The sequence below is a fragment of the Cryptotermes secundus genome, unplaced genomic scaffold (genome assembly GCF_002891405.2).
Source record: "Cryptotermes secundus unplaced genomic scaffold, Csec_1.0 scaffold1376, whole genome shotgun sequence".
Lineage (NCBI taxonomy): Eukaryota > Metazoa > Arthropoda > Insecta > Blattodea > Kalotermitidae > Cryptotermes > Cryptotermes secundus.
In genome coordinates this window covers 36,396-64,198 of record NW_019724611.1, presented here as the reverse complement: position 1 = coordinate 64,198, position 27,803 = coordinate 36,396, and the positions used below count along the sequence as shown (strand labels likewise).

Sequence of the window (27,803 nt, the reverse complement as noted above, 5' to 3'; positions counted from 1 at the left end):
GGTAACCGCTGTTACTATCGTAACGTCGCCGCTGTTGACTCGCGTTGCCTAGCGACCGCGATATCCCTCGGTGACGTCACCGCGGAGGGGAGTGGCGGGGCGGGAACTCGCCTATTACCGTAAGAACGCGAGTGTTACGTTACCGCCACGTACCGCTGGGGAGGCAGGGGTCAACATGTCACAATATATATATAAATTATTTTCAGTTGTTTTAGTTGATTAATTTGTTAATGGCATTCCATCAGTTGCACTGGTTATGTAGTATTGAATGGGAGGTGGATTATGTACGTTGAGTTTGGATGTGGAAGGATGTGGTCATGCACTATTTTAAGGTGCCATTCTAACATTTATGTGAAGGGACTGAGAAGAACCATCAGCAATCTGTCAGGCTAGCTGTCATTTGGATTGAGAATAAACTTTGAATCTTCCAGAAATTCAGCAGTAATATGTGACATTTTGAGACAGCTTTGTATTGTATGAGATGGCAAAGTGATTACGAATACAAACTGGGAAAGAGAGGAAGGGAAATAATTTTCACCAAATTCAGCCTATTCATGCTGTGATGGACCAAGATTTTGATTAGATCAGATTTAAATGTATTATCTTAACACTTTGAGGACCGGCAATTTAAATATTTAAATCACCCTGGGGACTGGCATTTTTAAACCTACTACCCTAACATGTGCACTGTTCACTTTAAAAATTAATATAAAATCTAATTAATTTTATGAACTAAAATTTTTGGAGAACACTTACCAATGCTCTTAGATGTGCTTGAGAGTGTGAAATTTCTGGAAACATTTCTAAAAATGGACCTGTTGACCAATACTCTTTTAGAGTATCCCTCCTTGTATGCCCCATTAGAAAGATTATTGCAAAAAAATGTTTTCATTTCTGCTTAAGTGACATACACCCACTTCAACTTCTTATAACTTCTGTCATACTCTTCACGGTGTTGGAGATAGTATCTGTTAGTTTCCTGACATAACATGTCAAAGAAACTATCTGCAAAAAACAGTTCTGCTACTTCAGACACTTGCGTTGGGTCCGATGGAATCTGTTTAACCCCCGGATTTCTGGTAAGCTGTCCTAAATTAGGTGTTTTGTCTACTTTTCCCCATGTGGCTGTCCCCGCAATGTTACTACCCGCATTTATGTCAGAGTTACTGTCACTTTTACTGTCTGTGGCCACAATTCTTTGTTGTCCCCTGTCACTGCCACCATCTGAGTCCCTATCACTACACGTCTCACAAGGCACGTCAGATAGCTCATCGGAGGACAAGTCAGATATTTCTTGTTCTCCGAGAGATCGCTGGGTCTTCAACCGCTTTCGTCCTTGATCCATATTGCACTACTAACTTACTGCCTGGTACATACAGCTTGAAGACGAACAAAGGCATTTTCCTTTGGAGTGGGATAGGAAAACAGAGAGGTCATGTTACTGACTACTAAGCAAACTTTCGAGAGGTCTGTTACACACCAGTTATGCATCTGCATGGCACCAGAGCAAGGTATAGTGTGTTGCAACATAACGTGTCCTAAAATCATAATATTATGCGACCAGTCCGCCATGTTTAAAAGCGAAAAGCATAATATTATGTGACCAGTCCACAAAGTGTTAAATGTTAACATACTAACCCAGCATTTGCTTGAAGGCACTGAGTCTTGGAGCTGATTGTCCCAGTTACAAAACGGGAGTATCAGGTATTTACTATATCCTGACAGTAATAATGCTATTTCCATATGCATTCTCTACAAGATTCCATGTTCTGGAGAATGGAACGCTGTTGGTGCAAGAGGTACACATGGCAGACAGTGGAAAGTATGGCTGCACAGCTGGCAACAGTGGTGGCTTCAAGCGGGAGGAGGTGACCCTCATTGTGCGCAGTAAGTAAGCATATCAATATGGCATGACTAGATGCAATAAAATCTGTGGAAACCAAAGGCATATGAAGTGTATGGATGGACAGTCAGAATCTCTGAATTATATATTTTTGATGGTCTTGGACCATGCAGACATAGCAAGTCACTTTACTGATGAACTGTCATGTCTTAGTATTGTTTCAGGAGGATTCAGTCTGTTACTCTGCATTGTGTTTTGTGGCTAACTGTTGTAGGCCCAGAGGGCTACCACCCCAGTGAGGACCAGGAGGGGGACAGCTCTATGATGACCAAGACCTTCACAATCACACTGAGCATTGCAGGTTCTTACATGATGCTTGTGGTGGGACTGATGATCTGGTGCCGGCACAGACGCAAACGAAGAAAACAGGCTTATCTCACTGCAAATGGAGCTGAAGGTACAGACACCCTGTGTAAGTGGTGTGTCCATGTGAGTTAAAGAACGTCATTACAGTGAAATCATGATAGAGCAACTATGGCTTATAATGGGGACTTCATTATACTGACTAGAACCACTGGGACCATTAGTATGGAGAACCATAGCATAAAAGAAGGGTTGATTTTCCCACACTTTCATCATAATGAGTGATCTCTAACTAGACACCGCTCTTTTCTCATGTATGAGGTGCAGTCAAGAAGTTCCTGGAATGCTGGTATAGCACTCTAATGGTAGAACATATGGAACTCTTACCTAATCACCTTCAAAGTAGGACCCTTGCATGCACACACACTTGCTCCATCAATCCTGCCATTGTTGGAAGCAGCGATGGAGGGCTTCTTTTGGAGTCTTCCGGAGCTCAGACATCGCATTCGATTTGATGTCCTCCATGGTTGTGAAACTTGTCCCCTTGAGGCCCATTTTAGAGTAGGGAACAGCCAAAAGTCACTTGGAGTGAGATCTGGAGAGTACAGTGGTTGAGTGATGACAGGAATGTTTTTCTCAGTGAGGAATTGCTGCACAACAAGCGATGTGTGGCTCGATGCATTATCGTGATGCAGAAACCGCCGTCCCTGCCACTTGTCATGCCGCTTCCTCCAAACAGCATCGCGCAACCACTGCAAAACTTGCACATAGAAATGGCCAGTAACGGCCTCTTCAGGCTGTATGAACTCATGGTGCACCAAACCGTCGATGTCAAAAAATGCAATGAGCATCACTTTGTCTTTGGATCTGACAATGCATGATTTTTTTTGGCCGGGGAGACGACGCTGTGTGCCACTCCAATGACTGCATCTTCATCTCTGGGTTGTAGGCAAATCCCAATGACTCATCACCAGTGACGATCTTTTTGAGAAACGTTGGGTCCTGCGTACTTTTGTCAAACAGATCGCCAGCAACCATCATGCGACATTTTATCTGATCCGTGGTCAGCTGCCTCAGAACAAACTTCACACTGACACGTCTCATCTTCAAACCGTTGGACAAAATGGCATGAATGGATCTGTGTGTGATACCAACTTCTTGCTCCAACTCCGTGATGGTCATTCTTTGATCACATCAAATCAGTTGTCACACTTTTCCAATAATTTCTGGATGTCGAAGGTCTCCCGCTGGGCTGGTCATCCTCTAACATCTCCTGCCCATTCTTAAACCGGGAAAACCAGTTGTAAACTGCGGATTTTTTAGTACAGTATCACCGTAAACTTGCTGCAGGGCCGATTGCATCTCTGAAGCAGATTTTCCCAATTTGCACATGTACTTAATGTTCGCATGCTGTTTGAACTGCGACATTGTGCCAAATGACCAACACTCACGTCTAATTGAAACGGAACAGTAACAACACTGCACACTGAAACCTGTCCAGACCTATTGCGCCTACGAGCAGACATGCTGAGCTCCCCACCACAACAATGTGTGTGCTATCTTATTGCTCGTTCTCCGTCTGCAGGAGAATTCTGGGAACTTTTTGACTGACCTACATATTCTTGCACCAACTTTACTTGCAGTTTTTCTTCTGTTTGATGCTGGTTCTTTTTCTTGCTTCCCCCCTCGTTAGTGGTTCCACCTTATCGTGGTGAGGGGGTTTGAGTATGCCAAGGACCCTGAGAGCTATACCAGTGGTGGTGTAGCTGCTGGCAGGACCTCCCTTGCTGGATAGGTCAAAGGNACCTTGAATCAAGCAGGCAAATTGGAGAATTTGAAAATGGAAATGCAGCATTTCGAAATGTGATGTTGGAGAAGGATGGAGAAGATCAGTTGGACCGATTATGTGAGAAATGAAGAAGTGTTATTTAGAGCCAGTGAGCAGAGGAATATCCTACATGAAATAAGAAAACGGAAGGCTAATTGGATTGGTCATATCTTACGCAGTAACTGCCTTCTAAAAGAAGTTATTGAAGGAAAGATAGAGGGGCGGATAGAAGTGACCAGAAGGCGAGTAAAAAGGCGTAAGAAGATGCTGGATGACCTTGGGGACAGAAGAGGATATTTCCATTTGAAGGGGAAAGCTCTAGATCGCATCAAGTGGAGGAACTGTTTTGGAAGAGATTGACAGATTACAGATGAATGAATGAATTCTTGTTCAGCCCTGAAGACTGAGGTGACATGTTCCTCAAACCGTCAGTTGACTTTCAACAGACTACACCGTGTTATATCCCCGAAGATAGAATTTTGTGAGAACTGGAAATACTGCATTGTGTTTATGTATTTAACCATTTTCATATATGACAAATATCTCTTAAAATGACTATCTCCCACCCCAAGTTTACACTCTCTTGTAGCATCAAGATTACACTTACATCACTCAGATTCTGTGTTCCCCTAATGAGTAGTCTCTTGACATGCGGCATGGTGTAGAACACTGGCACTCAAATTGTGGTTCATGAAGCTCTAAGGTTGCAGTTTTTCAAGGTTTGAAAGAAAAAATGCAAATAGTTATTGTGTGGTCATATTTACACTTCTGTCTGTGTAGTTAATGAACCTATTCTCCAAGATCTGATATTTATATAGAAGTGTTACAATCCAGGAGATATTTTATGAACTTTCCATCCATTTCACTACCACCTTTAGCAGATTATAATTCTTTCAGAAATCTCTATCCTGTACATATGCATTTGAAAGGAACAATTTTCTTTGGTTAGTTACAATATGAAAATTGACACTGAATAAAATCTGAAGATTTTTAAGTGTTTTAACATGTTCAATCCCTTCTGAACTACTCAATTAATTTTTGTCATTTTAAAATTTCTGTTTGTATGACACTGGTATGTGGAGGAACATAACATTTTTATTATACACTGAGGCCTTCCTGTAACATGGCCCACTGAAGTGCAGGTACTACTAACTTGTGGAATCATCAGGGACAATGAACTTAGTTCTGCCTGCAAAGTGAAGGGATCTTTCTGTTTGTATAACTGTGTTGTGGTCTGCTGGTGTTGACTCTGATTTTGACAGCTCTGTTACTTCTTATAAGTTTGGATCACTATAGTATTTAGTAATTGCAAAAAAAGAAAAAATAATGGAGGACATATAATTAAATAAGTTATTTAACCCTTCATTGCCATCTGACATCCACAGTAGGCCATCAGGGTCTGTCAGTTGTTGCTTTTCACATCAAGTAATTCTTTTGGTACAAAATAAATGAGGAACTTTCAGGCTATCATATTATCCCACTTCCTCTTTCCCCAGGCATTTGTATTACATTTGAATTCTTTGAAAAATTCTCTACCTCACCAGTTGGTGCCCCATATGAACATACAAACCTGTCTGCACCCTGGGGAATTTTTACAAACTAAATATGTTACATTGATTGTGATTGATTGTGTGCTGTTCTTGTGCATGTTGATCAAAACAAAAGTCAATTCTGTCAATGATTTGGAAGCATTATTTCATGATCGAGACAGTACTGCTTTCACTTAGGCATTTGTTACCATGAGAAACTGTGATCATGACTTAACAGGAGTGTGTTATGACTACTATTCAAGAAACAATAACACTTATATATATATATATATATGAGTGCTTCTACTGTACATTCCCTTTGTTCTATAAATATGCATCTCATTCCCATATAGCAGTCATGAAATGGGAGAATATTTGCTTCTAAGTGAATCAGAAGAAAGTTTGCCAGATCCAGAATTTGACACTGACAATGAATTAGATAATTGTGCTCTTCTTGATGCTATGTTAAATGATGACAATGATGAGGATGATAGTGTTACTCAAGACTTTGTTCCGAAGAATGCGCAAAACTGTAAGGACAAAGAGAAAATTTCGTGGTCACTGTTGGACCTCAAGGTGCTGCAAAACATGGGACAGAGATTGTGGACATTTTTAGTTGGTTTTCATTAGAGAACTAATATGCAAACAGATATGTGGAGCAATTTCTACGCAGGTGTGAACTATCAGTCAGGTTGCCTGCTAGGGTGTGGAAACCTGTGACAGAAAAATTTATGTTGTATTGGGTCTGTTTATGTGGGAAGAGAAAGGACACTGTGTATTTGTGTGATGTGTGTGCAATGGGACTCTGTCTAGAATGTTTTCATGAATAACACCCAGCTTAATTTCTAAGGTAATATGATATTCAAATTTTTATAAGCTTACTGTACCAACAATAATGTTATAACAGTGTGGATTAATACTCCAATACTGTATACTTTTCTGAACCAAGGGTGAAAATTATAAGAACAGAATTCCAGCTTTTATCAATTATATTACACTTTAAGTGAAATATTGCATTCTGTTTCAAATGCTTAAATATTCTCCATCCCAAGGAGTGAGTAGGTATTAAATGTTGTGTTTCATTCAAGGGTTAAATAGTTCACATTTACATATTGTAAATATATTATAAGAACTTAATGTCCATGTATTTATCATCTGTCAATATTGGATCACTTGTTTTAATTTTAATTTAGTTTAACATTTTACACTTTGACACTACATGTTTCAGCCCCAAAAGGCCATCTTCATGTGTTTTGATATACAGGGTGATTCATAGAGAACCGGCCTGACGAAATGAGCTGTAATATAAAATATACCTTACAGATACTAAAGTAATTTACACATATCTTATCTTGGATTGTGTGCCATGGTCAGAGCAGGTGTTGAAAGGGTCCGCCATCTTCAAGTAGGCACTAGAAACACTCGCTGTTCAGCAGTGTACTCCATGACTTGCCTGCGCACTGCAGACACGTTTTGGGATTATCCTTGACCTTGCGGCATAAGGGCTGCCACTTGCCGGATCATGTGCACACCATTTGACTCACCATGTCCCACGGATTATTATGTCCTAATTGTCAGCTGTTATATGCATCACCTGTGGAATTATTAGCAAATTCATCGGGCCAGTTCTATATGATTCACCCTGTATTACAAATATTTTATTAAATTATGTTAATACTGCTACACTATGTTAGTCCGTGTTAAAATCACACATTGTAGTTCTCTTTTTTCAAGGTAAAACGAGATAAAATCCATAACATTTCTATTATGCCCATGTTATTTTGGTGCATTCTATTTCACCTCACAAGGGTGACATCCATTGTTCATAAATGAATGTCTGTCTCAGGTATTTTGTTTAGGCAGCTTGGTCTTCACATTCGTAGCCAACTTTTCGGTTATGACTGCCATCTCTAATTTATAACATCCCTAGACTAAAGTTGTTTTCAGTTTGCTATTGTTATTATGTTATGTTTGTTTTCTTTGTACTCACGCGCCCCTGTTTTGCGTGTTTCTTCCACAGTGTGGTGTTGTCTTTACTAGTAGGGATGGGGTGTGTTTGTTCCTGTATTTATATGCCCTGGTTGCGAGGAGTGGGGAGAGATGGGGGAAGTTATAGTGTTATGTTTGTATAGTGTGTTATACTGTTCAGAACAGTATAACACACGCAGTCACAGGAGCAAGACACAACAAAAGCACAACACACACAAGATAGTGAAGGAGTGCTCCAACAGAGGAGAATGGGCGTGACTGGCGTAGTGAGGTGCGACGTAGCGATGTGGTATCCTGAACAATTTTAATATTTTTAACGTTTGACAATGTATATGATAGATACATATTTTAGTTATTTTAATATGAGAACAAGGCATGCAATGAACTAGTTTGGCGTGGATAAGTAAGCACCTGAAGATGGCATTATTATGCCGAAACATGTAGTGCGAGGGAGAGAAGGAGATAAATGAGTGTATGCACTGCAAGACGGTTTAAATAAATCATGGACTTAAATCAGTGCAACAGGACGCTAAAATATAACAATAGAAATACAAACTGAAATCAGTCTGAAAGACAATAAAATTTTCTGCATATGCTCAAAGAGAAATTTTTACAAACAAAAATTAACTGTGGTTATTTTGTCATGAAATACAAAATATAATCTTTATTATATATGTTATGAAAGTCCAAAGGACTTACCCATTGTTTTTCTTCAACCTTGAATCACGGTGATATTGTAAATATAGTCACACTATATACAATAATATTTTGTTCAGACTGTACACGAGTTTGAGTTTCATAGTTTACGATACACTCTGACGCGTGTGGCACTTCTCAAAGCAGTCCACCTCACACAGAGCGACACCACCCTTTTTACAATAGAAGAGCATGCTCCTGCTTTTCTTATTTAGCGAAACACATGACAATGTCTTTGTTTCCCTTTGGTTGGCCAGTGTTTTGAATGTTTCACCTCCAGTCAACTCACTTGGGCCCCCTGATAACTTTGGCCTCCCCCCAAGAAACGCCACTGACCATGATATTCGGCTTGTGCGATTGAAGAATCATCTTGGGGGAAGGGGGTGTCTAGCAGAATCGAATAAATTATGTTGATTGACAAGGCAACACTCTCACTTATTAGTAATACTCGCAAAATATTGATGCAAAGTAATTATAATACTAGTCGAAAAGAGTGCCAGTCCGACACTGATACCGAACGTCGCAGTGGCAAAGATGTCTTTTACTCACAAAGTAATACTGACTCAGTGGGTTTATACCTGATCCAAGACGCAAAATAAAAATGATATATAAAAAAAATATGTGACAGTCTGACACTGACTTTTTAACTGATAAAGAAATATTAGCCAATCCAACACTGACTTCATAACTGATAATTCGTCACTGAAAACCAATCCTTCAATGCGTCGAACTTCCTTGAAGGCTCTGGAAGCACTCATATGCAAGCACCATGAATATTTCCTCATCAGTTCTCAAAACAAAGCTGGGCTATATTTGGCTGACCAGGTCATAAACAGTCATATCTAAATGTAAATACAGTAAAACTTGGTTATAGCAACATCGGTTTCTGCGACACCTTGTCTATTGCGTCAAATATTCAATGGTACGAACTAATTCCTCATAAAGCAACTGTTTTTATACCTTGCTTAGTACGACATGCACAAATGCATCAACCTCGTATGTAACGTCATTTTCATTCCTGAATTTCTCTGATATGGTGGGAAAGTTCGATGTGTCTGCCCACCCTCACTTTCTCTACTTGCTGACGTGACTGTCCTGGAAGAATACGACCGCGGGCTGCAAGAGGAGCGTGGGTTTTATGCGAAAACAAGGGTGTGGGGTGGGACTGCGTGAATAGTGCAAGAGGACGCGGCAGGTTGTTAACTGTATTCCTTTCCTAGAATCTCGTCTAACAGGACCTCACATTGTCTCCTTACCCTATAGTGTTCCTGCCTAAACCCAGAGAAGTGCAGTAGCGAAAACGTGGCAATGAAAAGGAAAGTTTTAAGCATTGAAGAGAAAGTTAAAGTGATTCGTGAAATATTGTGTGTATTGTCAGTGAAAAGCGCTGTAATATGTCTTTCATATTACACATTTGGGCAATTCCACATTAATGTTACGTTAGTCTGTACTTAACTACGTATTTCACTAAAAAAATGCAACATTTTAACTCGGTTTTTGGTAGATTTTTACGTGATTAACATAAGGCTACTGTGGAAGTGCCCATTTCGGTTACAGTGACATTCGTTTATAACGGCAATAATTTTAGGTCCCTTTGATGACGTTATAACCAAGTTGTACTGTAGTATCAAAATCAGTACCATGGTAAACGATTTCTTTGTTCAGAGCTAAGGAATGAACCACTGACATGACCTCACGTAGGTTTGTTTTGGCTTCAAACCCAAGGTCAAACTGTCAGCACTCCCAAAGAGAGCACAAGTACTCCGTTAGATATATATAACATTCAGCCACCTCGGGGTGCAGCTTGCTGTTAGATATATTTAACATTTAGCCGTTAAAGGTTAATGAAATATTTGTAATATATCAAGACACCTGAAGATGGCCGTTTGGGACAAAACATGTAGTGTCAAAGTGTAAAATGTTAAACTAAATTAAAATTAAGTAGTGAGCAAACAAGTGTTGCAATATTGACGGACAGTAAATACATGGACGTCAAGTTAAACAATTGCAACAGGATGCTGGAATACAGAATATTATAAGAAAACATTTCCTTCATATTCCCTTTAATTTCATTGTGCTTTATTTGGTCATTCAGAAGTAACGTTATGTCTATGAGATATTTTGAATCAATTTATAGAATTTGTTACATGGATTTGTGTAGTTTAGGATTACTAAATGTTTTGAATTCTTGGGACGGTCCTGGATTCACATGCAGTTAGCCAGATACAGGCCTTGGAAGGACGTCTGCTGACACTTTGTTTATTTAGCTTATTTGATGAGCTGAAGGCAGTGAATAGAGGCAGAGTAAGGGTCAGAAACTCTTGTATGATTCTTATGTCATTCTGTGCTAGTGACAAAAGCTGAGAATGGTGAGGCAGGTGTGGAGCACACAGAACTGAAAGAGGCAACAGCCAGTCAGCAGCTACCTGATGTAGGTGGGGATGGGGCAGACACTGCTCAGTCCCACAGTTCCTCGCAGAGCCGACGTTCCAACAAGAGCAGCAGCTATGACCGACTGGCATTTCCACGGCAAGACCTGCACAACATGGTCTTGCTAGGTGAGAACTTCTTTGGCTAGTTAATGCTCTTAGCCCTTTAACCATCAAAACACTGAAGATCATGCATTCCCTCTGGGCTGTGTTTTGTATGTTAATAACTTGAGCATATAGCCACAAAATTTACATAACTGAACCAAGTGAATTTTTACTGAAGTGTTCCTGTCACCTAATTTAAGAAAGCTGTAAATAATATATCATTTTAAAGAAACTTTTGTTTAAACTTCTAAGTTCACCCCCCCTCCCCCAAGAATGTGTTTTAAGACCATCTCTCTTATTCCATGAGAAGAGGTGTGGGCATGCAGTGCTTTTGCACAGTATCACAATATGACCTCTGTACTTAATGCAGCCATGGATACATGCTTGTTTCATGATGTCTCATGAACTAAACATCATGGTTCTGTCATTAGTGCACTTACTTTATATTCAGGACAACCTGGGTTCAAATCTTGGCCTGGAGACTGGTTATCCTGACTCAGGTGTTTCATAGTCTTAGTCTTATCAGATAAATGTGGGACAGTACCCTACTTTATATTCAGGACAACCTGGGTTCAAATCTTGGCCTGGAGACTGGTTATCCTGACTCAGGTGTTTCATAGTCTTAGTCTTATCAGATAAATGTGGGACAGTACCCTACTTTATATTCAGGACAACCTGGGTTCAAATCTTGGCCTGGAGACTGGTTATCCTGACTCAGGTGTTTCATAGTCATAGTCTCATCAGATAAATGTGGGACAGTACCATAAGTACCTTTGGAAACTTCTTTCCACATTCATCACTATTTGTCGTTTACGACTGACGTCTTTATTTGATGCTCCAAGACTGATGTAAGTTGAAGACATTTCACTGAATCACCTTAGGAACAGTCAGTCACTGTGTCCATTCAGTCTTCTCACCTCACTCCAAGAACACAGTTTGATTGAACTGATTTATGTGTGTCTGAATGCAGTTTCATCAAAAATGGGGCTTGTAGGTCATATTGAGCAGTTAGAGCTGTCTCCCTACTTGCATCTGACATTGATAAACAGAAAAGGAGTGCAAGTATTGTACAAGGACGAATATTGTCAGAAAAGGTTTCCATTTAATGACACTCTCAATATTAAATTTATTGTGGCACAAAAATCTGTTTCAGATAATTTATTTCAACCATGTAAGTCAAGAGTTCACTGGGTCTAATGATCAATAAATGATAATTAGGTGCGTTCTGAAGTCTCCAGGTATATAATTTTTTTTCAGAAGTCTTAAAATGTAAGTTAATGAAGCACTGTGTTTGGCAAGACATTTACCAGAGTCAGGAACCTATGGAAAAAATTGGAATGAGGAATTTGGAGTAGAATATTACTATATATTGTCACGTGACAAATAAATTAATGTGGGTCTCGGATTCAGCGAATCTTTATTGGACATTCACTCTTACACGCTGTACAATTGTTAACACTTCATCTGTATTCTGCGGTGGCTATCTTCCAACTGTGTTGTATGGCAACTAGGTTCCAACTGTATTGTATGGCGACTAGGTTCCATCTGTGCTGTTGCTGTCTGTGGCTCTCGGCTTATGTAGGTGTTCTGCGGACTCAGTAGAGGACACCCCTCGCCAAGGTTTGATCTCACGTGTTCGGCAATCTGTTGCTTCGGGAACGCTCTTTATGCACTAGTAAAGTGTTTCGTCTCATCCGTTGTTACTCTACGGGCTTTCTGTTGTTCATCTCTGGGGAAACACACTCGTTGTTTCGGCATTGTCTACGCAATGGCTCATTGTTATTGAGTTACCATGGTAGTAACTCTTCTGGATTCTAAACATGTGACAATATTTTAATAATAGAAGCTGTTTATCATATAGTGTTAACATATAATTTAAGAAGTAAAAGTGAAAAAATAAGGCTATCCCTGTACCAGGCCGTGAAGGCCCATAGGATTGTGAGACGTTGAGGGTCCCACATTATCTAGATAATCGGCTTGAAGATGGCGGTAAGGTTGTCAGCCTTACGCACCGGCCACGCTTTACTCCCCAGGAAAATTATTTAATTAATTCCTTGTACTCATTTCTGTTAACGAGGCTGAGTCAACCTCAGGGCCATAGTGCGGCTGGAAGGATTAGGTCAATTGGAAAAAATCCAATGACCTCATCGGGACTTGAATCCGCGACCTTCCGGCTTGTAGCATAGTGCGTCAACGAACTACACTACCGCGTGCCCCCTAACATATTGTCATGTGTTGGGTGTATAACGCGAAAAATAACTTTACGCCATATTGAATATAGTGAATTCATTCCACTCGCTCTTATAATCACACAATTTACAGTCTCACAATTACTATTGCCATCTGCAGTATCACAATTTATCACATCAAATCTTCTAACCACACTATATTTTCAACTGTCTTTGGCAGCTGATACATTTTAACTGACTCCTTATGCAGTGTGGTTCTCTTAAAAACCCTCAGCCAGACAACGGGAAAACGCCTCGCTTCCTTGTTGCCTAGTCGCCATGTTTACAGGTGTTGCTGGGCAATGCTGTCGAGAGTTGTTTACTGCTGCATAGCAACCGTGGCATCCCCCACTAAGCCACTGCGGGGGAGGGGGGCGGGGTGTTGACTGGCACATTACTGTAGTAGCGACAGCACCCAATGTTACGTCACCTCTGGCTGGGGAAGGGATGTCCTCCGTAGTGCAGTACGTCACACTGCTCCCTTCTTAAGGCTGTTCATCCTGAGTAGCCTAACGTTACATCCCCATTACTTTCATTTGCAGGCTGTCCTTGCAACGTCATCTTCTTTCTTGTCTGGCTACTCCTCTTGCAGCAACTGTCCTCCATCCGTTACATCCGCTCCCCTATTAAGACCAGCTCATCTCGAGCGGTTTCCTGTTAACTTGCCAGAAGATCCAGTTGTATCACATTCACTCCTTCACTTTCTCCCATCGCACATTCACTCTTGCTCGGGAGGCCGGTGCTTCTAATTTACCGGCTCCTCTTCTGTGCTTTTCTTCTTTTTCGTTTTGGAGGGGGTTGACCCCTCCACATGATCCAGTTTGTGATGTTCTGGCATCTGCTGGAAATCCCTACTGCTTGTGCACTTGCACATACCTCGAATTTTCCTTTCAGGACAAGTCCTTGTGTTGTCCTTGTTATAGTAAAAACGCTACACTTCAGTTATTAACATGTCCTTACGGTTTATTATTAATAAACAAGAGGAGAAGCACTGCTTCTCTGTAATAGAAACAAAGCATGTCTGCACTTTACACGTTACATCAACATTCTGCCTAGCTTCATCATGGCTACCAACTTCTTAACTTTTCTTCATCAATATTACAATCTCTCAACACTTTCCCTTATTGAGAAGAAAAGAAACAATTTACAATATTAAACATTTGACTGCAATTACAAAAATAACCCCATTCTGACACACAACTTATTCATCTGTGGTTTGTGAAGTGGCTTTGTCAGAATGTCAGCAACTTGATCATTTGTTGACACTTGTTTAATACTAATCTTACCCGATTCCACAACTTCTCTAATAAAAAAATGTCTCCGATCTATATGTTTAGTTCTACCGTGCAAAGTAGGATCTTGAGCCAACTTTACAGCAGCAAAATTATCAACTTCTAATAAAGGAGTATCATTCAAACTGTTTATCTCCTTATATAATCTGCTTAACCATAGTACTTCTTTGGTTGCTTCAGTTGCTGCTACACGTTCTGCCTCTGTAGTAGAAAGAGCCACAGTAGTTTGTCTGCGGCTAAGTCAAGATACTGCACCTCCAGCATAGATGACTACAGCGCCTGAAGTAGACCGACCCGTGCTCTCACATCCTCCAAAATCTGCATCACTGTAACAATTTAAAACTCTAGAATTACAGTTAGGATCATAGATTATGCCTAGAGACACGGTTCCCTTAATGTACTTGAGAACTCTTTTCAGTCTTCCTATGTCTTCATTTGATGGACTCTCTAGGGACCTTGAAAGTACTCCGACACTGTATGCCAAGTCTGGTCTTGAACCTATCATCAAGTACATAATAGCGCCTACGGCTTGGCGATATGGAAATCTCTTCTCATTTCTATCACCCTCTTTCCCTAAATCCATACTATCTTTCACCATTGGAGTTGAAACTGGGTTACAATTTGAAAAGTTAAATCTCTCAAGGATTCTTTTGGCATATGCTTCTTGAGAGATCTTGATCCTTCCATCCTGTCTTCTGTCTATTTCCAAACCTAAATAATAAGTTGCTGGCCTTTCAGCTATTTTGAAATTCTGTTTCAAATCATGAAGAAAACTATTTAATTCCTCTTTATTACTTGCAACAACAAGACCATCATCAACATACAGTACTAGAAATATCTTGTTTCCATCTCTTTCTCTAATATAGAGACATGGGTCTTCCTTACTGATTCTGAATTTTTGTTCAGTCATGAACTTTCCAAAACGTTTATTCCAACACCTGGGAGCTTGCTTTAATCCATATAGGCTTCTCCTGAGCTTACATACTTTATTCGTACCATCTGAAAAACCTTCTGGTTGGCTCATGTAGATAGTCTCTTCCAAACTTCCATATAGGAAGGCTGTAGATACATCGAACTGTGACATCCACATCCCTTCCATTGCTGCTGTACTGATGGCTGCACGTATGGTTCCCCATTTTGCTACAGGACTAAATGTTGAATTGTAATCAATTCCTTGTCGCTGGCTGAAACCCTTGACTACAAGTCTTGCCTTATACTTGTCAACATTACCATCAGGATTTTCTTTGACTCTGTATACCCACTTACATTTTATAATTTTTTCATTTTCTGGTCGTTTGGTGACTTCCCATGTATTGTTTTCTCGTAAAGATTCCATTTCCTTAAGCATTGCTTCCTTCCACTTCTCCTTTTCTTTACAAGAAATTGCCTCTTCGTATGTCTCGGGGTTGAACCTTTCATTTAACACTTCTGATATCATAACATAGTCTTCTAGGTGGGATGGTTTCTTTAAGGTAGTTCTATCTCTTAAAGAGCGAGTTTTTGGATCTTCTGATTGCACCTCTTCACTATCTTCACTTTGAGTCTCATCTTCATAATCCGACTGACCACTTGTGTTTTCTAAAGCTCCAGTGCTAAAGCTGTCACCTGTCTCGGATTTAGAGTCTTCATGAGATTTGATGCATCTTATTGGATTCTCTTCGAATACCACATCTCTTGACAGTGCTATTGACCTTGTGCCTTTTATCCACACTCTGTATCTCTCATCACCGTCGTAACCCACTAAGTACCCTTTAACTGCTTTTCTATCCATCTTGGTTCTTCTTTGTTTCGGTATATGTACATAACAAGGGGTTCCAATTATCCTGAAGTGTTTCAAACGCGGCTTTTTCTTGATCCAGAGTTCATAGGGGCTTTTCCCTTCTTCCTTTGACTTTCCTGTTCTATTTAAAATATACACTGCCGTATTTACCAACTCACCCCAAATTTCTTCTGGGAATTCTGTTTCCTTGTTTGCATACATAAGTGTCCTTGCCATCTCAATAACTGTGCGGTTTTCACGCTCGGTATTCCCGTTCTGTTCAGGCGTATAGGGAGCTGTTAGCCGATGAACTATACCATTTTTGTTGAGAACATTCCTAACCTTCTCATTATCAAATTCTCCTCCATTATCACTGAGGAATTCATGCACAACATGTCCTAAGGCCTTTGCCTTCCGTATCACATCTGTTAAGATACTTTCCACTTCTGATTTTTCCTTCAACAAATACACATATCTGTATCTAGAGTAATTATCCTTAAATAGTGCAACATACCTCTTTCCTTGAAAGGTTGGTTTGAATGGACCACACACATCTGCAGATAAGAGTTCTCCTTGAATTGTCACTTCGTTTCTTCTTCCAAAGGGAAGTCTATGAGCCTTTCCATACATGCATGGTTCACACACAGAACTATCTACCCTTACTTTTATTTGAAACTCCTTTTCAAGGATATTCTTTATGTGTCTTTTATCTTGGTGTCCAAACCTCTCATGGTATAGCTGAAGAGTGGAATCATTAGTTGTAACAGAATTTACTTCAATTTGTCGCTCTGGCATAACAGGCTCAATTAGGGCTTTGTACAATCCACCTCCTGTGGAACGCTTTCCTTTTACTATCTCCTCTCCATGGACTTGCAAACTGCATGTGTTAATACCTGATATGAATCTACTTGATGGGTTGGCTTCATGAGCTGTTAGGACAGAAAAAAGATTCTTGACAAGGTCAGGCACAAATAACACATTCTTTAGTAACAACATTTTATTCTTGTTTCCTAGGTCTGACTTCACTTTCATGTCTCCAGCCCCAACTGCTTGTAGCGGAGCTTGACCTGCTTGAATAATGTCCTTTGGCTTCTCAAACCCTTCAAAATTTATGAAGTACTTGGAACAATTTGTCATGTGTTTTGTAGCACCATTGTCAATCCACCACTCTGTACCCTTAACCTCAACTGTAGAGCAAATCTCACAATCAGAAGCTACTGTTCCAATTATTACTTGAGCACTGTCTTTACTACTTTCTTTTTCTTGATTTCCTCTTTGAGGACAGCCATCACGTATCCACTTCTTGCAAGTTTTCACCCAGTGTCCTTTTCTTTTACAGTAATTGCATGTGTCGTTTTTCTTTGATTTTGGCTTCCAGTTATGTCTTGCAACAGAGGCCTCCTGTGTAAAATTCTCAACTTCTTTCACTGTTTCTTGAATCGGAAATTTTACAAAATTTCTCTCGAACATGCATAACTTACTAGTCAATTCATCTATTGGGTTGTCTTTGCTTTTTCCTATAAGCATCCAACTAGACTTGAATGACTCAAATGACTTTGGTAGAATACTCATAACTTTGCAAATAAACAATAGGTTAGGCAGCGCATGTTCCTTCGTTGCCACCAAACCACCGTTTAACTCATTCCACAAGGTTAAAAGTTTTGCTACATGTGTTGATACATCTTCTTTGTCTGACCAACTGAAGGCGAAGAAATCACTACAAAACTTAAACAATTGATCTTCTGTACCAGCCTCAAATTGCCTTTTGAGAGTCGCCCATACCTCACGTGCCGTGTCCTTATCCATTATCTTTTGATACACTATATCTGTAACTGATGCTGTGATCATGGATTTGGCATAACTGTTTGCCTTTCTGTAGTAATCCAACTCTATTTTATACTGTCTCTGTTGTGCTGCAGTCGCGTTCTCTTCAAGTGGCTCCGGTTTTGTTATTTTACCATCAATGGCTTCTAGGGCTCCCTCATGGTAATCCATAAGATCCCTTATTTTCCTTTTCCACACAGGCCAGTCTGCACTGCTACCTAGTGGTTTAAGTTTCTTTATGAAATCCATTCTTCTTCGGATTTTCTTCAATGGCGAATAACCCGCTCTTGTGAAGGACTGACGCACTTCTAACCTATCACAGCTCACTCATTACGCAAAAAAAAAGCCTGGGCCCATAACCTGTTATAGTAAAAACGCTACACTTCAGTTATTAACATGTCCTTACGGTTTATTATTAATAAACAAGAGGAGAAGCACTGCTTCTCTGTAATAGAAACAAAGCATGTATGCACTTTACACGTTACATCAACATTCTGCCTAGCTTCATCATGGCTACCAACGTCTTAACTTTTCTTCATCAATATTACAATCTCTCAACAGTCCTCTCATATTCAAGTTCTTCTCGTGCTTTCTTCGACACATCTTTATGCCGGCTTGCGCATGACGCCAACTGATATCTTGTGCTGTGTCACATTTGCACAGCTAGTCATCATCTTGTCAGCTGTGACCAACCGCTTCCTCCCGGGTCCACCAGTTCCCTGAGTAAGGTTCTTCATGATGTCTCTCTTGCATCGTGCCTCTGTTGCATGACGGGACATTCTTGTGTCACTTCTCTTCAGCGGTCCACAATTTCTTTGGGTCCAAGATTTCCTGAAGATATTCCTCTTGAGCCATGCCAATACGTCACAATATAATCATGTAAAAAATAATAATGTACATGTAAAATCAAATCCATATATGGCAAGGTTTCACTATATTGAAATTATTTCACCCTTCTTTATGTATACATTGCCTCTATAACTTAGAAAGCACTATAACATAGGATGTCAAATAAAAGGTACCTGGGAAGAAAAAAGTGAGGGAGTATGTCCAAATGGTTTACACATACAAGAGAAATGCTAATGGGAAAATAGGAGATCTTGGAGAAGGCCTTGTCATAGGATGAGGTGCATCAATAGAAATGTCAGTGGGAGATGATGACAGTAATCAATAAGCAAAATTTTCTAGGTCGAGGGAAGTTTGGTGAGGTGTTCCTGGCAAGAGCCAAAGGACTACAAGAAGGTGAGGACAAGGAGAAGGAGACGGTGGTAATGGTGAAATCCCTTCAGAATACTCGAGAGGACTCAGCACTGCAAGAATTCAAGCGAGAACTGGACATGTTCCACAAACTGCAGCACCAGCATATCGTCCAGCTGCTGGGGCTGTGCTGTGAAGCTAACCCACATTATATGATATTGGAGTACAGTGACTGGGTATGTGCATGCACCTACAAAAGTACTTGAACTACTCCACAAACAGGTGCATCTTCATCACCTAACCTTTGAAGTATGGACGTTTAAATTGTCGAGAGCCTGCTGCAGCCAGAATTTAAATGTCTTTAAAGTTGCAGACTTTCAGAAAAAACTACATATTTTCTGTTTTATGCAATATAGAAATATGAACTAAAAACAGCCTGAAAAATAATAACATTTTCTACATTTACATAAAAGGGCAATTTTTACAAATGAAAATATACTATGATTATTTTGTCATGAAATGCAAAATGTCATCTTTATTATATATATTATGAAATTCCAAAGGACTTAACTGTAGTTTTTCTCAAAACTTCAGACATTTTTATTTTGTAAAAAATAATCACTATGTACAATAATCTTTTGTTCAGACTGTATGTGAGTATAAACTGTGTCACTTCACATTTTATGATAACTCCATTCAGTGCTCACACTCTGACGTACGTGTGCCACTGGTCAAAGCAGTGCTTGACACATAGACCAACATCAACACTTTTTACAATAAAAAAAGTTGCTTCTAGTTTTCTTATTTAGCGAAAACACCCACAACGTCTTTGTTTCCCTTTGGGTGGCCAGTGTTGTCAATGTTTCACCTCTAATCGACTCAGTTGGGCCCCAGATAAACTTGGCCTCCCCCCACTGACCGGGCTTCCCCCGAGAAACGCCACTGACCATGACATTCGCCTCATGCGACTGTACAATCAAATCTTGCACTAAGATTTCGCGGAATTTTTTATGTGTCATTTTTCCACCACATGACTTGAGCAATAAATAGGCACTGAGAATTGTCATGTCTAGAAGGTGGGAAGACAATTTCTTTGCCGATTTCCATGTCCTTTGGGCAATTCCACAACTATTTACCATCCTGTCAGATTTATTCACAAAGCCCATATGTGCATTGTTGTCTTCAATGGCTTTATACCTCTACCGAGACACAAAATAAAAATGTTTTATAAATATATAATTGACAATCCGACACTGACTTTCTGACTGATAATTCGCTACTGAAAACAAATCCTTGAAAACGACCCACTTCCTTGCAAGCTCAAGTAGCACTAATCTGCATGCTCAGATGAATAATTACTTCTCAGTTCTCAAAACAAAGCTGTGCCCTATTTGGCTGACCAGTCATAAACAGTCATATCTAAACGTAAATAATCAAAACCAGTACCTTGGAAAACAATTTCATTGTTTAGAGCTAAGGAATGAACCACTGACTTGACCTTGCATGGGTTTGTTGTGGTTTCAACCCTAAGATCAAACTGTCAGCACTCCCAAAGGGTGCACATGTACCGCATTAGATAAATCTAACACTGGGCCACAGCCAAGTGTTACTTGCTGTTATATATACCTAGCATTGGTACTTGAAGGTTAATGATATACACCATAACGTCATGATTAGAAAATTACTAAAGCCTGTTTTCAACACACTTCCAGTAATCTTACACTGGTGGGAAATTCAGACACGTTGGGTTGATACTTTTCTCACCAGATGGCATTAGATGTGTGTCTCATGTAAAAGTACTGTATGTATACAGTGTTATGAAATTATGTTAATTTACTGTATTACCTTATTGTGAATTATTATTTTGGTTTAGAAGTGGTACTTTTCTCACTTATTTAACTCAATCTTATGGCACTGGTTCATTCTCACTTTTCTTAAAAAATATTTCTGCAAACCTGTAAATTCTGCCATATTGTTCTTTTTCCTGATAATGTCAATACAGTATGTGCTCCACTTGTCAGCTCCATATGATATGTGATTTCATAATGCCCTAGTAATACCATCATTACTAGCATTTTTTCACCAGTTTAAAAACCCTTTTTAATTAGTCCAAATTACATATATTGAGCTGCTTTCTTCTTCATTTCAGCCATTGCTATCTAACAAAATGATAATAAGAACTACCAGTCACATCACAAATTACACCCCTCCTACTTCTCCTTTCCTATCCCAACACATCCATAATTTCTGTTTATACAGAGTAATTCACGAAGTTTTACCCCGGCTTATGGTACAAATTCCTGGGGTTATTTCCTGCAAAATTTCCTTATAAACATTTGGTTGATTTTCAATAGTTACGGAGTAACAATAGATTTTCGAAACGCATCAATGTGAATGCAGCACTCTGCTCCCCTCCTGGGCCACCTTGCGTTCCAGTCAGCTGTGTCAGCAGATAAGCTGACCAGCTGGAATGTTGCACGATCCTAGGCAAAGCAATCCAGTAGTGAATAGGACGTAATGTTGGTGACTTTGTGAAGTTAAGATGCCATACACATTTTCCACTGAGGAATATGCCGATATGGTGTTTGTTTTGGGTGTATGTGATGGATATGCGAGAGCCACTCCTGCCGAATATCACCGGCGTTATCCTATTCACAGGATTCCTAATCCTAAATCCATTAGCAGTACATTCATCACATTAAGACAAACTGGTTCTCTCCCCAGCGTTTGTATACAATACGAACGAAATCCTCAACATGAATTGTGCGAAGAAGAAACCGTTCTTGATGCTGTAGAGCGCAGTCTGCGTGCCAGTAAAAAACATATAGTTCAGCGGTTCGGTGTTTCTCAGTCCATGGCGTGGAGGACTCTGCATGAGAACGGGCTGCATCCTTATCATTTACAGCAATTACAGCACCTACAACCAGGAGACCGTGCTCTTCGTTTGCAGTTCTGCAACTGGTTAAATGGAAATCAGCAGTTGTACTGCTCGATAATGTTCTGCGATGAGGCACAGTTTACACAGGACGGGGTCAACAACAGTCACAACTTACATGTTTGAGCAGGCAATAATCCCCGTGCCACGATAGAATTGAATTTTCGACACTGATTCTGTGTCAGTGTCTGGTGTGGTGTTCTGTATGATCAGCTAATTGGGCCATTCATTTTATTGCATATGGGGCTGGATGAAGGACATTGTGTACCAGGTAAAGTTACAAACACGTGGAGTTTTGCTTGAACGTATTCTGGGTACGGCGATGACAATAAGGAACAAACGTGTGGAACTGCGAAATGCTACGAGCGTGGTTCATACGTGTGCAACACATTGTGTTGACGTGCAGGGAGGAATTTTTGAAAATCTTATGTAAATCCAGTCGTCTTGTAAGGCACTACAGTTTAAAGGAAACAGATGGATAGAAGGGTGTGATATGCAACCAGTGGTATGTTTACAGAATGGGATGCTGAAAATAATGTAATTTTGTAACGTAAAATCGATGAAAAATGTTGCACAATGCAAAAGTAAGAAACTGAAAAAAAAAATTGGTTTTAGAATGCTTCTTTCCTAAAACATTAATGATTTAAAAAGCGTTTGTATTGTATTTCTAATTTGTTTTGACTGAAATTCGAAGAAAAAAGATTTTTCACAAGTTTTCAAATTACTGTATCTCTTTAATTATGAGTTGGATACCATTAGTATATTAAAATTTTTTGTTCCAAATTACCTCAGGAATGTCCTCCCTAAGTGGGGGTAAAACTTCGTGAATCACCCTGTAGTACTAGAATTACTCCAGTATGAAGATACACAATATATTGTGTTAAAGAACCACTTAGAAGTATCTTTATGGTGCATGATAGAAATGAATGGCCTTCACAGACATTAATAGAATAAACAGATACATAGATTCTCAGTGAATGTTTGGTGTTTCTCATTGGAGATCTGATAATTGGACCATTTATTTTAGAACAATGTTTAATACTTTGCGAACCGGTCGCCTAGGCCTAGGCGTTTGCATTTTAAACGTGGCAGACCGGTCGCCTAGATTTAGGCTTTTAGGACACGTTATGTTGCAACACACTATTCCTCGCTTTGGTGGCCAGGTGTCTGTAAAAGTATTGCGTAGCTGACCTTCGGAACGTTTGTTTTCTGAGTCAGCAACGTGACCACCCTCTATTCCCCTCTCACTCTAAAGAAAAGTCCCTTTTTCAAGTCGAAGCTTCTATGTGTGAGGCAACATATTCTCAGAGTCAACATGGCTCAGAGACGAAAGCAGTTGAAGGCTGCGCGAGCTCTCGGAGAAGAAGAAATCTGTGATTTGATCTGCGATGAGTTATCTGACTTGCCAACTGCTTCGTCTTCTGATAGGGAGGGCAGTCACAGGGGCCCCCAAAATATTGTGACAAGAAGAGAAAGTGAAAGTGACAGTGAGAGCTCTGATGAAAGTGCGAGTGCTGGCATTGTGGGGACAGCTACATGGGGTAAAGTGGACAAAACACCCACTTTGGGAAAGTTTACTGGTGATCCAGGGGTGAGACAAATACCACTGTCACTACATGTCTCAGAAGAAACGTCAGATATTTTGCTTGGTTTTCAACCGCTTTTGTCCTTGACTCATTACACTACTAACTTCCTGCCTGGTACATAAGAGCTTGAAGGGTCAGTACCATTTTCCTTTGGAGGGGGAACCCAAACAGCAAGATCAAGTTACTGCCTACTAAGCAAACATTCCAGAATAATATTACACAGTAGTCATTTCATTTGGGTGGTGCCAGAGAAAGGTATAGTGTGTTAAAATCTAATGTGTCATAAAATCATAATAATATGCCACCGGTCTGCCACGTTTTAAAGCGCTGAGCATAAAAATATGCCACTGGTCCGCAGAGTGTTAACAACAAGGAATTCCTTGATAAGATGAATAACTACCAACTGCCCAGGAATAGTCAGTCTGATGTCACTCTGAATGTCGGGTATTGTCTGAATCACAGGGGGATCTGAAGCAGTTCCTGCTAGCCACTCGAGGTGGCGGCAAGGAGGGGAACACTTCAAGAGCCGTGAGTGTTGGGGGCAAGGGTCCTCGCCCTCCACAGCTGTCAGTAACGCAGATCATCCAGCTGGCCAGTCAAGTATCTCAAGGAATGGAGCACCTCTCCAACCAGCGCTTTGTACATTGTGACCTGGCTGCCCGCAACTGCCTCATCGCTTCCAACTTGAATGTGAAAGTCTCTCTCTCAGCCCTGTCCAGAGACACATACAGCAAGGAATACTGCAAGTATCACAATGAGGTACGTAGGACAGCTCTTTTTTATAACATTTACCCATTCCCCTTTCATCAACCTGGTTGCTGTAGTGATAATGTTGCAGGCCAGTATTTCACAATTTATTTTGGCCACAGAAGACCTTCACTTGAAAAATTTTTACTGAACCCCTCACAAAATTCATACATATGAAGCTAAAAGCTGGACCACAAATAAGTAAGGATAATGAAAAACAAACTTTAACCCTTCAGCGCGGGCATTTAAATATTGCTGTTGTGGGGCCTCCTGCGGTAGTATTTTTTAATTGCCCATTTAAATTTTGCTCTAAATTATATTATGTATCATAACTTTTGAACAATATGAGGGTATAATTATGAATTTTTCACTGAAATCATCTTAAAATATGGTTTTATAATCTTACCTTATAATATGAGCGCCCTGTACCTGAGTGATGAAAGCAAGTGGATTAGAAGTTGAGTTTTGTATGGTATTTCTTGAAACATCCATCTAAACACAACCCTGCCTCACATTCACTACACCAAAAATAAATTCATTCCTTTTACCATGTTTTGCACACACAACACATCCTTTTTGAGGCTTTGCTTTTTTCCTCTGGCTGGAATACGCTCCAGGAAATGTCGTTCTGTGAGTCTTTTAGGCGGCGGCTCAACTGATGGACGGCCGTATACAGGATGAGGAAAACCAGAACCATGATTTTCCACAAGGTCTTGTACTAGTGAAAGTCTGAACTTTAGTGTGTCCATGTTTTTGTTATTCGGGAGACACCGATATATGACCATTGCATTATGTATTGCTACATTGAGTAGCCTCTTGAATAACTTCTGATACTACTTAGTACTCTTCTTTCGTTCAAGCAAGTACGGCTGTAGCATTTGATCCGTCAGATCCACTCCTAGCATGTTTCTGTTGTAATCACAAACAGCCATGGGCTTTGTTTCGTGTTTGTTTGCTTTATTCACAACCACATGCATATCATCTTTGTGGTATGTTGATATCATAGTCACCTGGCCATTGTAACTGCGAGGTCAGTGTTCTATTTAGACTGACTGGCAGAGCTGCAGGAAATTGAACGTTATGTTTACACGAACAGAGAGCGCATTCTTTTCGCAACAGCCCAGTGCAATTGTCATCATGCTGGCATGGTTCGTTCCATATTTATGGGCCTTTGAAATTAAGCTTACAGCTTGGTGTACGGTGTACGGCAAACCGCAGGTAGGACTATTTAAATACCAGCGTACTGTGTATGGCAAAACATGCTGACAAGTTAAACAGGCATGCGAAATTAGTGTGTTATTCAATTGACATATTTAGAAGTAAAAATCATATTATGTATGAAAAGTGGAGCTTCAAAACTAATGCACCACCTGTCTGCAATCTTCAATGTGAAGAGTAGTTTTTGTTTTCATAAATTTTTTTTGTGTTTCAAATTTTCAAATCTGACAGTGCATTTAGTCTTTGTTTGCATTTCATTTTTGTTGATGCACAATTTGAGAATACAGTTCTGCACAAGTATGTGCTGGTGAAGAGGACTGGCTGACAAATTATAAGTCTTCATAAAGCTTTTTCCTCTGGTGCTAAAACATACTTTACTTCGTTAATTTATTCCTTTGAAATTGACATTTCTAACTTAAAGACGTTTCAAAATGAAGATTATTTTAAATGCTGTTTATAATAATAATATTTAAATTACAATTCTTTTTAATGTTGTAGTGGAATTTTCGTACAGAACCCATATTTTTGCCTTGCAGAACCCTTAGTTTTACTTTGCAAAACCGCAGGGTTCTGTAGAAAACTGTTTAGGAAACACTTCTCTGGTTTTATGTTCAGAAAATACAAAATCTGACTGGCCAGGTTACAAGTTTATCTGACCGAGGTTGGTTGTGGTTTTTCTCAGTCTCTGTATGTGAATGCCAATGTAATACTCTTAAACAGGAAGGCCAGGATGTTTTAAATCCCTTTTACTACTCATAATTCATAATTATCTCTCCATCTCATTGAGTGCTATATAGCCTCAGCAGTTTGAAAGGCATCCTTAATTTTACTTGTCTATGGAGCAAGTATTGCCATCACTTTGTTCTCAAGTTCTACAAGGAAGACATATTTCTTCTGAGAAAATTTACTTAGGTAACAAAGATTTTATGAGAGATGTATATACTGTATAGCTGTAAACTTAAAGGACTCTGCTGTTTACATTGCATCCTTGGTTCACATACAATTTGGACACAAAGTATCAAACTTCACATACCTGTTAACAGTCATTAAGTCATCATCGTCATTGTCACCACCCCAGCCAGAGTGAAAAATCAGTTGATACTCCCTGGAGTTGCCCCATGTTGTCATTTTGCAGTTTGCATAAGAGTGGCCTTATGAAATGATTTTGTTTCAATGCTTGATCTTCGTCAAGTTGTGTATTTGTATTGACTGTTGTGTTATACTTCAATTAAGGTGAATGGTTATGTGGTGGGAAATGGAACTATTCATTCAGCTGAATATAATGCTATGCAGCCACTAATTCTCTTTATTAGCCACAGACTTGAATGCTCTCACTAGCTAGATAACCACTAGCCTTTGCTGGACTGTAGAATTTCCATCAGCGTGTCATCCCACATCCACAATCATGGCACGCATTTCTGCCACATCATATCTTCTTTCTGTGACCAATCTAAGATCCTGTCCATCCAAGTGGTCAGTTTTCTCTGATATCTTCTGTCACACAACATATCTGGATCGTATGATGAATAACAGTAACAATCCTGTCTCAGTTGACATTACCATTAAACATATTGTGGCATGACACCTGAAGGCCAGAATAATGGACCCAGAAGAAATAAAATCATGGTAATGCCTAAGTAAACAAGTATCACAGAATTGGATATACACACAACAATAGAAGAATTATTGGAAACGGTGTTTTCTATGCAGTCTGTGCCAAGGCTATATAGTGAGCATGAATGAGAAAACTTAAAAAAGTTCCTTCTTCACTAGATTTTAAGTTTGCTTTAACCAATCGATTTGAACCTCTAGCTATGCTAGAGCCTCAGACTGATGGTGACGCTATAGATCAGCCTGTGTCAGAGGCTAAGCCTAAGCGTAAGATTCTAGTGCTGGGTAGCAGTCATGGTAGGGGTATCGGGCAGAGGCTACAGAAAGCAATGGGAGATGCATATGCTGTGACCAGCATATTCAAGCCCAATGCTGATCTGAGCAATGTCACTGGGGACATTGGAAAATTGTGCAAAGGTTTTAGTAAAGAAGATCAGGTAGTTATAGTTGGGGGGCCAGGTAACAGTTTGGAGAGAAACCTCAATTATCAAATTGAGAAAGATTTAAGTGACATTGCCCAGAAAACTAGTCACACCAATGTGAGGTTTGTTGGTCTTTTCTGGCGACATGACAAGCCATGGATTAACAGGTGTGTAAGGGAGATTAATCTTCGGCTTGAGCGTT

The 27,803-nt window shown here is 39.8% G+C and overlaps 2 protein-coding genes across 2 annotated transcripts in view; one reads left to right on the top strand and one right to left on the bottom strand.

Moving 5' to 3' along the window:
* The window catches only part of LOC111862557 (inactive tyrosine-protein kinase 7), a 187,163-nt gene that overhangs the window by 154,421 nt on the left and 4,939 nt on the right, over positions 1 to 27,803 (top strand). Inside the window, exons 12-16 of the mRNA XM_023848049.2 lie at positions 1,760 to 1,887; positions 2,118 to 2,315; positions 10,600 to 10,806; positions 19,074 to 19,318; positions 24,066 to 24,362. Of these exons, the coding sequence (XP_023703817.1) occupies positions 1,760 to 1,887; positions 2,118 to 2,315; positions 10,600 to 10,806; positions 19,074 to 19,318; positions 24,066 to 24,362 (1,075 nt within the window). The remainder of the gene's footprint in view (positions 1 to 1,759; positions 1,888 to 2,117; positions 2,316 to 10,599; positions 10,807 to 19,073; positions 19,319 to 24,065; positions 24,363 to 27,803) is intronic.
* LOC111862559 lies at positions 15,654 to 18,372 on the bottom strand. The gene is made up of 3 exons (XM_023848050.2): positions 18,245 to 18,372; positions 16,836 to 17,537; positions 15,654 to 16,657 (listed from the first exon to the last, which is right to left on the bottom strand). The coding sequence occupies exons 2-3, from the start codon at positions 17,529 to 17,531 to the stop codon at positions 16,643 to 16,645; spliced, it is 711 nt and encodes a 236-aa protein (XP_023703818.1). The 5' UTR covers positions 17,532 to 17,537; positions 18,245 to 18,372; the 3' UTR covers positions 15,654 to 16,642.